At 30.6% G+C, this 12,337-nt stretch overlaps 2 protein-coding genes across 2 annotated transcripts; one reads left to right on the top strand and one right to left on the bottom strand.

The window, feature by feature from the left end:
- Positions 1 to 134: 134 nt before the first annotated feature.
- On the top strand, positions 135 to 710 carry LOC123300251 (40S ribosomal protein S27). Its single transcript, XM_044882790.1, has 2 exons — positions 135 to 292; positions 374 to 710. Exon 2 carries the CDS (start codon positions 375 to 377, stop codon positions 627 to 629), a length of 255 nt encoding a protein of 84 aa, XP_044738725.1. The 5' UTR covers positions 135 to 292; position 374; the 3' UTR covers positions 630 to 710.
- Positions 711 to 3,320: 2,610 nt separating this feature from the next.
- On the bottom strand, positions 3,321 to 11,118 carry LOC123301789 (AP-2 complex subunit beta). The gene is made up of 6 exons (XM_044884688.1): positions 11,056 to 11,118; positions 10,677 to 10,801; positions 10,446 to 10,616; positions 7,052 to 7,367; positions 6,392 to 6,765; positions 3,321 to 5,853 (listed from the first exon to the last, which is right to left on the bottom strand). Exons 2-6 carry the CDS (start codon positions 10,782 to 10,784, stop codon positions 4,066 to 4,068), a joined length of 2,757 nt encoding a protein of 918 aa, XP_044740623.1. The 5' UTR covers positions 10,785 to 10,801; positions 11,056 to 11,118; the 3' UTR covers positions 3,321 to 4,065.
- Positions 11,119 to 12,337: the final 1,219 nt, after the last annotated feature.

Below are 12,337 nucleotides of genomic sequence, written 5' to 3'. Positions count from 1 at the left end.
TTATTTAATCCAGGAGAAATCTGTTTAAAACAAAATTTCAATAAAAATTGTTTTTTTTCATTTGAACCAACTTCATTCAATTTAAAAAACGAAAGCGAAGTCAGTCATTTAAATCATAGATAACATTAACCGTTATTAATTTGTTTGATGAATGTTGGTATTACTGGTAAAATAGAAAACACCAGGAAGAGACGAAAACACCATTCCTTTTTTACATGTAAGCCGCAGTGCTATCACCACGTGTTTGAGTGAAATTATTTTAACATTTTAAGGATAATTTTAACTAAGCAAAGTAAGTTTTTTTCATTGAATAATATTTTTTAAATCTTTAATTATTATTTTTGATAATAAATAATGTAAATTTCCTTTACAGAATGCCATTAGCAATTGACTTATTGCACCCAAATCCAGAACAACAGCGTCGGGCACATAAGAAAAAACGATTAGTACAACATCCAAATAGTTATTTTATGGATGTCAAATGTCCTGGTTGTTATGCAATTTCAACGATATTTAGCCATGCCCAATCAGCAGTACCTTGCAAAGGATGCTCCACAATTTTATGCACATCAACCGGGGGCAAAGCAAGACTTACAGAAGGATGTTCATTCAGGCGTAAACAACATTAAGTATTTAATTCATAAAAAATTGTATGTTAAGAATATCCTGTAAATTAAATTTTGCTATAAATAAAATGGAAACTTAACAAATTTTGTTCTTATTTTCTATGGTAACAATTCATTCAATTCGTAAGTGCTTATTACTTTTTAATATTTCAACATATTGTGCAATTTCTAAAACGTGAATGAGATTTAAAGGGGGGATAATTTATATCTTCGAGTTGCATTGTATTTTATCATATTGTGCAATGCTAATTCAAATGGTCACTCAAAATTGCATACCTTATCGAATTAAGTTAGAATAATCTTTTTGGAACATTAGTTGTCATTTAAGAAATAAAATTACCCGTCGGTAAATGAAACCTGTTGCGAACTTTAAATGGAGAAGGCTCGTCATACGAGGTGTATGTCCATGAAAAACTTGATTTCATAAAATGATAGCAATGTCTTGTAACATTTTTTGGGGTGCCACTTTTTCTAAATCGTATGTTTCACGTTAAGATAAATTTGGAGTAGATTATTAGGGTGTACAGAATCTTTAAGTTTCTTGGCCTCTTCTCTGAGGATCAGTGGATGAACGCAATCACAGATAAAATCTGTTAATGTTTCACCAGCATAGAAAACGATTCGTAATCTGCGATAAAAAAGCTTTAATTTTGTTTTTTACCTGATGTTCTAAGAGCTTTTTAAAGAAAAGTCGATAAATATTAACGTTAGATACATGATAGTTTCCGAATAACCTTACCGTATAATATTTGGATTAAATTTTAATTTGAGTATTTCGCAAAATATTTGTTCTATGGCTCAGTTCGAGTTTTGTTACCTCGCTATTAATAGGATGAAGAAATTAATGATATTCGAGAGGCTCAACCAAACAAGCCAGTCATATTGAATTTGGGCGAGGTGTATATTAGTATCCTATTTCGTATACTAAATTGGCAAGTTGGACTTAAATAAAATATAATTAACATAGGGCTACATTCGATGCTCAAATATTCGAATCTAGAAAATTTTTCAGTGTGGTGTAGGGAGCAAATTGTTATTTTGAGAAAAATGTAATCCACTGGACAAAAATTCAGACCTTGATTGAATAAGAGATTTAAATTCAACTTCAAAAACGTGTAGCTTGGAAAACCTCAAGTGAAAGATATAATAAAACTCAGACCAGTTCTTGCTAAGGTACACGTCGAAGTTGTAAATTTCTCCTTGTTCTATATAAATTATTTAGCTATCCATAACATCTCCCTAGCATAGATAAAATTTTCAAACATCAGATTCTCAATATTCACTGACATCCAGGTTCCTTGCCTTCCTAGATAATTCACCGATCGATCATATCGATTACCAAATTGTGAAAAAACTAACGCACTTTTATCAACTCATATTGAAACTCAAAAAATTGAAGACAATATATATTTATCATAATTTTTCACCTGGTGCCGTAAGAATAAAAACTTTACCTAAAGAAAATTAGTTGCATTATCTGTAAAATTTACTTTGTAGTGCCCGGTTTAGTTTTGGGGGATCAAGTCTTTTGTGTTAAGGTCAATATTTTTCGGAGTGTGTGTCACTGTGGCCACCACTTTTGAAATTTCAGGAGGGAACTTGTGAAGTGTGTGCGGAGCAGTCTTCCCTACAATTAAAATTTTTCCCGACTCTTTATTGCAAACCTCGATGTATTATACAAGCTCTTTACTAAAAAATGTTTCTAACAAAAGTTGTTAATTTTTTTATAAGGAACATTTTTTACACTTTAATCTTTTGTTCTACGTCTAACGGTTTACAAGGTGGGTCTTATAGACCCAATTGACTTATGTTGCTCATTTGCGAACTCAAACTCCTTTTTACGTCTTGAGCATGCTATAAAAATTTCAGCTTGATATCCAATTCGTTATTTAGTTATCGTGATGACGTACGGACAAACGGACTACTTAGGTGCTTTTATGAACACCTTAACCAAAATTTTGTTCGTACCAACAATATTTTTAAGCGTTACAATCTTGGAACTAAAATTATTATACCTTAATATTTATAAAATTATTATAATCCTGCATAAGTGAAGAAAATATCTTTGTAAATATCCAAGTTAGTGATAAATACTAATGTATAGTAAATTATATTTTTAAGAATATTTCTTTAGGCATCATACTTTCTTTTTTGTCTATGAGGCCCTCAACAGATTGTCAGGAAATGAACTCGTGCTTTGTTTTGCAGAATTAAAGAGGGTAAAAGACATAAAAAACAACCAATTTTGTAACATCTTTTTATTATATTGATATAATTATATATAATATTGGATTGTTTTTTTTTTAAATACACTTTGTATAAATTATAACACTAACGTATAATAATTATGGTTCGTGAATAAATTTATTAAACCTTGTAAGCTACAAGTCAATCCGATATGATTCAAAATTCACGGATTCCATTAATGTACTTAACAAAAATTATATAGGCATGATTATATTTATAATATATTATTATAAATTGGGAATGCATGTACTTCTATAAATGAAAATAATTAATTTAAAAATACTAAATAAATTAATTACATTAATAATTCAATAAAGAAAGAAATTTGAATAGTTTTGTATATTTGAAATTAACATATTTTTTAATAACAAGTTTTTTTAATCATAAATTAAAATATTTATTAAAAGTTTGATTTGAATTTTCTAAAATATATTCGATGATCAATGTATATAATTTCGGTAAGATATAAAAAATCAGAAAATTTAGGCTAGATTTTCAATTTAGAATACCAAGAGTTATTTTTTACAAGAATTTTTTCAAATTGATCAAAAACGGAATACACAGGCCAAATTTAAAGGGAGCATTGCAGGTCTAGATGGAATTATGAAAAATTTATTTTTTCAAATTTCCCTACGGACATACAATGTCCAATTTACAATACTTAGTTTACATAGGCTAGATTATTCTTTTTCCTGGAACCTGGTGCTTTAATTGCTTGATGAATAATTGGGTTTAAATCTTTCAAAATATTCGCTGAAAGATATTATGTTCGAAATAATATTTATGAAGTGCCACTATTTTGATATTTTCAGATTTTAAATCGAAATCGAAGGAAAATTGATGGGCGTATAAGAATCTTTAACAATTCCTCAAGCGTACTTAACAAAGTCATAAGATGAGTTCGTTAAAATTTTTGTTACACAATTAACCCACAAATAAATGGCAATTAACTTTTTAGTTTTCATTTAATGATTTGTCTATCAAAATTTTGCCCTTTAATAGAGTTCCAGATTCGGGTTCAACTATATAAAGTCAAATTTTATGAATAATATGAAAAACAACAAAATTATGAAAAATATTTAAAATCAAAATCATTTTAGGTACAATAAAATAATTAAAATATTTTACGTGATTCAGGAATAAAAAAATAAAATTATATGTTCCGATTGATTTTCTACGTTATGAAATAAACTTATGAATGTACAATTGAATCGTAAGCTTGGAAAATGGCAGCGGCTACCTCGGCAGATCGTGATTTTAAACTAAGAGTAGCAGTTGTTGCACCCGGTGTCAATTTTAATTCTAATAGTACCCAAATACCATTGGTTAATTTCAACGATTGATATAACATATCTTGTCCTTCGACATTACGTTTTGCAATTGTGAATATATTATTGTGTGTCATTTTGTTCGCAATCATATCTGCTACTGAATTCACATCAGTGATTGTATATTGGACTTCATTCGCTGCTGGAATATCTTTCCAAGTTGTTAAAAATACACGTTTCTCTAATTGGCCATCTTCACAGAATAATATTTGTATTGGAATTTGACATGCGAAGTAGAAAACATCGACGTTGTTTTTAATAGCAACTTGTAATGTGGTTAATGGTTCCATTTTTAAAACAGCTCCACTTGTATTTAAAGGTAAACTTGCCTCTAAACTTTGTCCTGGCTGTAATGAACCTAAATTTAATGGTGAATTTGGACATAATCCAAAGCTATTTTTATTCAATTGAATAGCAAATCCAGACATTGCTTGCATTGCTTTGTTTGTAAACGTCATGTCCATTGAAGAAATTCCTGATCTTCTTGAAAAAGTTCCAGTTATTTCTAAACCTTTACCCTTCTCAGCTGGTAGCCAACATATTTTTGGTGGAACGTACATTGTTGGTGTTGCACTGATACCAAAAATGTCCCCCAATAGACCAGTGGTTGTTGGAGCAGGTGCAACTGGAATTTCTGGTCCACCTAAAAGAATATCTAAACCACCTCCTAATAAATCTAAACCAGAACTTGGAGCTGGAGCGGCAGGGGCAACTGGTGCAGCTGGAGCCCCAATATCCATGCTTAATAGATCACCGATTAGAGATTCTTGATTTGGAATAACAGTAGCTGTAGTTACAGCAGCTTCGTCAACAAGAGGAGTTGCTCCTGAGCGCGCTGGAAGTGATTTACGTACTCCAGCACTACGACCTTCAACAAAAGCTGTTGGTGGTTTATGATAAACTGAAGCTAAGGACGAAATATGACAAATTAATTCATCTAATAATGTTGGTTCAAGTAAATCTGTTTCTTCAGATATGAGTGGTTTATCAGCAAGAACAACTTCTTTGGCTGCAGCAGGGTCGGTACTTAATAATCTCCAATAAATAAATCCACGATCACGTAAATCTGGATTGTCAGAATCTTGAGTGGCTAAACTTAAAACATGTTGTACCAATTCTTGAGTATCACTAGGACGTTTCAGGAACAATTTAACAACAGCTGTAAGTAACTGAAGTTGTACTTGAGCATTTTCATCAGCGAAACCTTCCAAAAAGCTATCCAAAAGTTCATCAGCATTGTCAATTCGTTCTGCATATTCACCAATAATCCAAACCATACTTGCACGAGCTTCTGGTTCATCCAATGTATCTAGATTTTCGCACAATGTACTAATAATACTTTCGTATTTGTTGGGATATTTCCGGAAGATATCTTTAATTACAACAATTGCTTCTTGTACAACATAATTCACTTTTGTTTGAATCAAGTCCAATAATGTGGAAACACATCGTTCAGCCGAAGGTTCTACTTTAATAGCACAGCGACCAATAGCACGTACTGCTTTTCGTACAAAATCTACATCAACTTCAGTTGCATATTCTTTTAACTCGCTTAATACTTGAGCAATATTTGCTTGAGATGCTAAGCGAATCATGATATCTAATTTTTCAAGTTTCACGTAAATTGGATCGTTATACTTAACGAAAAATACCTGTAATAGAAAAAATTAATTTACAGTTAAAGTTAAGAGATCATTCATAAAATACGTCTCGTAAACTGGGCACGAAGGAGTATTTTTTAACGTGATGAAATGTTACAGAGGTGGAGAATGGCTCCAAAGAGACCCAAACGAGACGTTCACAACTTGTTGATTTATTTCAAATTTTAGATTATTTATAGAGTAGGCGAGAAGAGGTTACAGAAAATAGAGAAGATTCCTGTAAGGAGGCCTGTTGGCGATTGAATCAAATTCCTATCAGATGTTAATTAACAAAAATTGTCAGCCATACAAATTTTTTCAAAAATAGTTCATTCTTGATTACAAATAACAACAAATTTTTACTAGGCTGGCGGGCGTAACATTTTTTTTACATGTTTTTCAGCCATTTTCACTCTATAATTTTGAGGTGTTCGGGGGGGTGACTTTTTCTGTACCATGTGCTCTTATACCATAAAGCATCTAATTTTAATGATATTTATTAAATTTAGTTTGATGACCCTGTGACTTGGAATTAACATAAGTATCCTACCTTCATTTCATGCTTCAGAATATCAGGACGTTTTTGAACAATCAGATTAATATTTCTCAAAGCCACATATTGAACTTCTGGTTCGGATGATAATAACGTTACTAATGGCGGTGCTAATTTTTTACTTAAAGTTGAACAAAATTCTGAATCATTTGACAGCAATTCCATCAGTTTCATTAAAACTTTAACAGCGGACAAAACAACAGCAGCATTGGCATGCGCAAGTCGTGGTGTAATTCGTTCACATATACTTTGTGCTTCACGTTCATCTTTTGGACTATAATTTGCCAACGAATCCAATATAAATACTTGACCCCATTCTGTACATTCATTTAACGCAGTAAGTAGTTTATTTATGGTGGCAGCATTCATTTCTGTGAATAAAATTGTAATTTTAGTATGTGTGTAGTAAACACATATAAAAAAAGAAAAATATGTGGAAAAATTAAAGTTAGTTCATCTAAACTTTATCAAGCACGGATTCAGAAAGAGGTAATCGGCCCCTTCCTAAAACTAAGAAAATCGTATATTAAGTTTTTTAACAAAATGGCAACTAAAATTGTATTAGGCACTTTCACCTAAAATTTCACATTATTTTCTACCAAATATTTTGAGCTATTTTTGAATAGAGTACAACTATAAAAGTAATAATTATCTTACCAACAAGTGGACTTCCTGATGGACTCGATTCATTAATTTCACTAAGTGCTGCAACAGCATTTGCAACGACCATTGGATTTGAATCACTTAGCAAATCTCTTAATTGTTCTAAGAATCCTTGATCCTCTACTAAACTTGATGATATATCATACAATTTAGCAACACATACGGCAGCAGTTTTACGAACATATGGATCTTCATCTTTTAAACATTTTCGTAATGGTTCACACAAGTATTCCGTAATTTTATCAACACGAATACATCCCATTGTACGAACAGCCAACGCACGAATCAATGGATTTGGATCTTCACAGTCCTGTTTTCACAAACAGAATAAAACAGAAGCGGATCGGAATCAATATAAGCTGTATAGTATCTCATTAAAACGTAATCGTTTTTCATACTTCCAACAAAATATATTTATTATTCGAATAATTTTGCAAATACATTCGACACCAAAATTAACGCAACAAAAATTTGTATCAAAATTTCATTCAATTTCAAATAAGCATAATTTCGCGAAAACTGGCCGTTTTTTCAAAATTTTTAAATTTATTTTGAAAGCTTCATCTCGAATTTTTTATGAGTTTCTAAGAATTTTAAATTATCTTTTACCCTTTTCTCAAAGTAAGGACGTGATCATCAAATTTATCATAAAAAATGATCTTTTACGTGTAAATTAAAAAAAAAAAAAAATTTACAATTTTTTTCCAGCGCAAATAATATGTAACAAGGCTTTAAAGTTTGTATAAACTTATTCCAATTAAAGTCTTTAGTCCAAGTAAATTTATTACATTGAATTAAATACTAGTAGCGCAAATTATTGCTCTTTTGGAAGAAGGATGGAACAAAAATTATATTGCAAGACGAATGAGTATTCATCAGTCTACCATTATCTAAATTTAGACTCCTAATTAAAAGATAATCTTAAGTTTAAACCTGAACTTCTTCCGTGTAATACAATTTTATTTCTTCTGTACAACTTATCACGTGCACTAAGTCTTAATCTTAGCTGGTACCTGCATCCTTAGAGAGGTATAAACCGATTAAAAGATTGATACCAGTAAAGCGTGTTAAACCATAAAAATTTTTAGATATAAAATTACTTCAAGTTAAAATTGTGGCAAATTTTCTTCAAAGTAAAAACTTCAAGCTATGAATTTTGTTAAAATATATCCCCTTCAGAACCCACAATAAAAATATTTAGCTAGATTTATAAAAATTATTAATAATAAGCTAGACCGGTTTCGATTGCTTTGGCAATCCTCTTCAGTAGCATTAAACCCTTAAAATTAAAATCAAAATAAAATACCAAAATAACATAAAATAATTGTACCAATTATTTTGTTATAGGGCGCCGTATATATATTTTTTTATTATTTTGATTTTAATTTTAAGATTTTAATCCTACTGACGAGGATTGCCAAAGCAATCGAAACCGGTCTAGCTAATTAATAATATTAGCTAAAGATTAAAATACAGTCCACATAAATGTTCCTTTTAATTTGAATAATAACTTCAAGCTTTAAAACAAATGTACAAATTTTGAAATACGATAAGTTTTTACCAACTTCCGTACTTTTGAACTTTAGTGAAATTTTGATTAAAAATTCTTGTTGCGTTAATTTCAGCGTCGAGATTATTACCAACTTTTATTTGTGCCAAATTCAATTATTAATTTTGTATACCTAATTAAAAATGTACGAATAACAATTACATAATACTTTTTGATAAAATAAAAATGTTACCTTCACAAGCTGAGAGGTTGGCAGATCCTTGCAAGGACAAAACAAGACAGTGCCGGGTAAAGCATCAGTGCACAGGCCACACAGTTATTAAATTACTTACATACACACATACACAAAATGTTTTTCATTCAAACTGATATAAAAGTTATGTACAATAATTGTTACAAATTGCTTTAAAGTTAAAATTTTTTTGTTTAATTTACAAGACATGTGAGATCTGAGAAGCCATACGAAATTTAAAAGATAATTTGTGTTGCAGATATATATATTTTTTGGGTATCTTAAGGATATTGCATTAATAGCCCAAGCCCACGTAGCTGCGTTTCTCGTGCAAACGCGTACAAGCGCCCCTCAGACTTCACCTGTCGCCATTGCTGACTAACTAGCACATTTTTTAATAGTGTTATAGTTTCAAAGTGAATTTTCATTTTTAAAACGTAAGTTACTGTGACTAATAATTAAAATCTTTGATTGCTAATTACGAGGTATTACGCTTTTGTTGCGCTTTACAATGCGCATAATTTGCATTTAATCACAATTTTAAGATATAGAAGTTTTAGAGCCAAAAGGTTGAAATAATTTCTTTGAAAACTGTTTTCTCTAGCCAGTTTTTCTGGCACATCGCGAGATCTTCTTTATTCCTTTAGCAAGTTTCATGATTTATCCCTCGTTTTAAAGTTTAGCAGGTTGGCTAATGACGTAAACTAGACCCCCGGTCTAAAAATGTACCGCTTAGAAAAAAAAAGGTTGGAGAAATAATATTAAGATTTAATTTTGTTCATTATGTAATTTTTATATCATATCTGTAATAAAATAACTATAAATAAAAAGAAAGTAAATTTAGTATTTCTCTAGAATTTTTTTTAGCCATTGCGGAATTCAGCACGGGTCGAGCTATTATTACTTAATATAGCTTCTAAATGACTTTTTTATGCTGGCGTCTATCAAGTCGCACGTTTCACGTTATTACTGACAAATAAGTTAAAAATTTCTGTTTTAAAATGACAAAAATGGGTGTTTTTAATAGTCTATAATTGAGACGGTGCAGTGGTCGCACTCAAATCTTCAAGATGCCCTGTTTAGTTGTCAAACTAAACAGGGCACTCCGAATGTAAAACGTCATTTTAAACAACTTTTTGCCCTTTAATACTTTGATGGTAAGGTATTCAGCTTTTTATATTAAGGGTTATTCCTATAGCTTTTCCAAACCGTTTTAGTTTAATTACTGAGTTATTTTTCTATTTGTAACAATTATTAGTTTAACTAATTACATTCCATATCAAAATGAAATATAATTAGTTTTTAAGTTGATTGTATAAAAACGGCGGAATAAAACAAATAAAATGTTAAAAATACTTATTGATTCTAAAAAAATCAATTAATAATGCTTGAGAGTACCGGTCTATCAATTTTACTTAAAAATTAACTCTTTGAATTAGGTACTTTTGACCTACTTTTGAAAATAAAATTCAGTAAAATTTTGCACTGATTCCGAATTTACATTCAAGGGTAATCTATTATTTTTGTTTTTTATGGAAAATGTGAAATTTTGAACCTCCTCCATTATTGCAAGTTTTATACAATCAATAGAAATTACATATCAAACCATGAACTCCGTATAAAAATAATAAAAACATTAACTTTACCTTAACAAATGTATTAACGGCCATAATAGCCATATCTGGTTGGGATTTTGCATAATTCATTAAATATAAGTAAACTAATTTTTTTAATTCCAAATTGTCTGTCTGCATACAATTGACAACGTCTGGGAATAATGCTGAGACGTCTTTACCCACAGTCATGCTCGCAATCACCTAAACTCAAATGAAACCATTTAAAAAAAATGAAATTTTCAATTAATTCAAAGAAAATACCTTCTTGACAGCTTCCTTTTTCTTTTCCTTCTTTTCATTGTTTAATTCTGATTTTAATTCAAAAATTTCGCCTTTTTTCGTAGTTGTGAAATACTTCGAGTCCGTCATGATTGGGGATCTTTTTTCTTAAATGAAAAACGAAAAAAAAAAATATATATATCGATTAATTTTTTTCTTACTACTTGTCTATTCGGTTTTTCAATCAATCAATGTAATAACGCGACAGTCAGCAACCATATTAAATATCTGTCAAAGTTTGTATTTATTTACTACTAAAGTAATATAAAACATTTAATTCTAAAATTTATTGAAAATTTAAAAGTAATTTTACACAAATTTTATTTATTACTATTATTTTATTGAAAATTTAATTACTTACGATCTGGAAAACACCCCTCAACTTTACAGAGTTATGAACAAACTCGAATAACACTTCTTACGACACGTCATTAAAATGTCATTATTTTAAGTCTGTTCTTTTTATTTAAAAAAAATGAAATTACCTCTTACACCCTGCTTATAACTTTGTTTCTTTTATAATAATGTATACAAGAAAGATACATAAATACATAAAATAAAAAAGTGTTTACACTTTAGTATAAAAAGAACAAACTTGTACTCAATATATTTTCAAGTCCTTACTACCGGCAAATATTGATATCGTTATCTTTTTACACGAAAAAGAACTATCTGACGATGATAGTTGTATAGGATATGAGAATCAGTTTATTATTAAATAATATTTATATGGATTTTGACTGTTCCATAGAATTGACTGTTTGACTCTGAGCGAAATAAGATAGATGACGTCACGAGAAATGCATAATGGGTGATACGAAATTTAGTTGATTGGCTTTAAAATTAACGTAGAAAAGCGTAATGTTCAGCTTACACCAAAGAGAGTACTCGGCCAAGGCAGAGACTATATCAGTAAATACCGATATGTTCTCTGGCCAAGGAATCAAACTCACTTGCACCACTGACTCTAGTTCTCGTGCTCTTTAGCCTCCAAAGATATAGAGAATGGACTGAGTGTTCATATTCAGCTGTATATTAAATACGGACAAGAAACTATGAGCGGAATAAAGCGAAGCGCAGTCGCTTTGTTTCTTTCTACAAAGTGGTCAATTTTGTGCGGCCATTACTCAGTCCATTCTCTTCTCTTTATCTTTGCTAGCTAGCCTCCAAGTGACTAAGCCTCAGCTGCTGTTATTTTAGAGAATTGTCACGTTGATGCATGCGCATCGTGGTTAACGTCTCATGGAGGATAGAGAAATAATATATTGTCGCACCGTATTACCGGAACATTCTGTACCATGCCAACAGATCATTTAGCAGTATTACATATATGGACTTATAACGTTCTGACTCACTCGCTTACCTCCCCCCCCCCTAGTACTAAAGAGGCTTCCCGACTTCGGTCTTCGAAATCACTAAAGGTAGCTTCGCAGGTATTTTAGTAAGGATATTTAAACTCCAATCCTTTTGGTCTAAAAATACTATCAATATGGTATTTGCAGTCTTCAAAATATATGTGGTATACCTCTGGCGTTTACACCCCTAAATCTGGGTAATCAATAAAGTCTGAGATCCTTACGTTTAAACGCTCAAACAGATGATATTAAGTGGGGATGACTTTATAACCAAATACCAGCAAAAAA

This window comes from Chrysoperla carnea, chromosome 5 (genome assembly GCF_905475395.1).
Source record: "Chrysoperla carnea chromosome 5, inChrCarn1.1, whole genome shotgun sequence".
In the NCBI taxonomy this organism is placed as follows: domain Eukaryota; kingdom Metazoa; phylum Arthropoda; class Insecta; order Neuroptera; family Chrysopidae; genus Chrysoperla; species Chrysoperla carnea.
This window is presented reverse-complemented; position numbering and strand designations above follow the sequence as displayed.

Coding starts and splice junctions, on each gene's coding strand:
- LOC123300251 (XM_044882790.1), top strand. CDS start 375: ATGCCATTAGCAATTGACTTATTGCACCCAAATCCAGAACAACAGCGT.
- LOC123301789 (XM_044884688.1), bottom strand. CDS start 10,784: ATGACGGACTCGAAGTATTTCACAACTACGAAAAAAGGCGAAATTTTT. Junction 10,617..10,676: donor AAAAGGAAGCTGTCAAGAAG/GTATTTTCTTTG, acceptor ATTTGAGTTTAG/GTGATTGCGAGCATGACTGT. Junction 6,766..7,051: donor ATCAGGAAGTCCACTTGTTG/GTAAGATAATTA, acceptor TTTTATTCACAG/AAATGAATGCTGCCACCATA.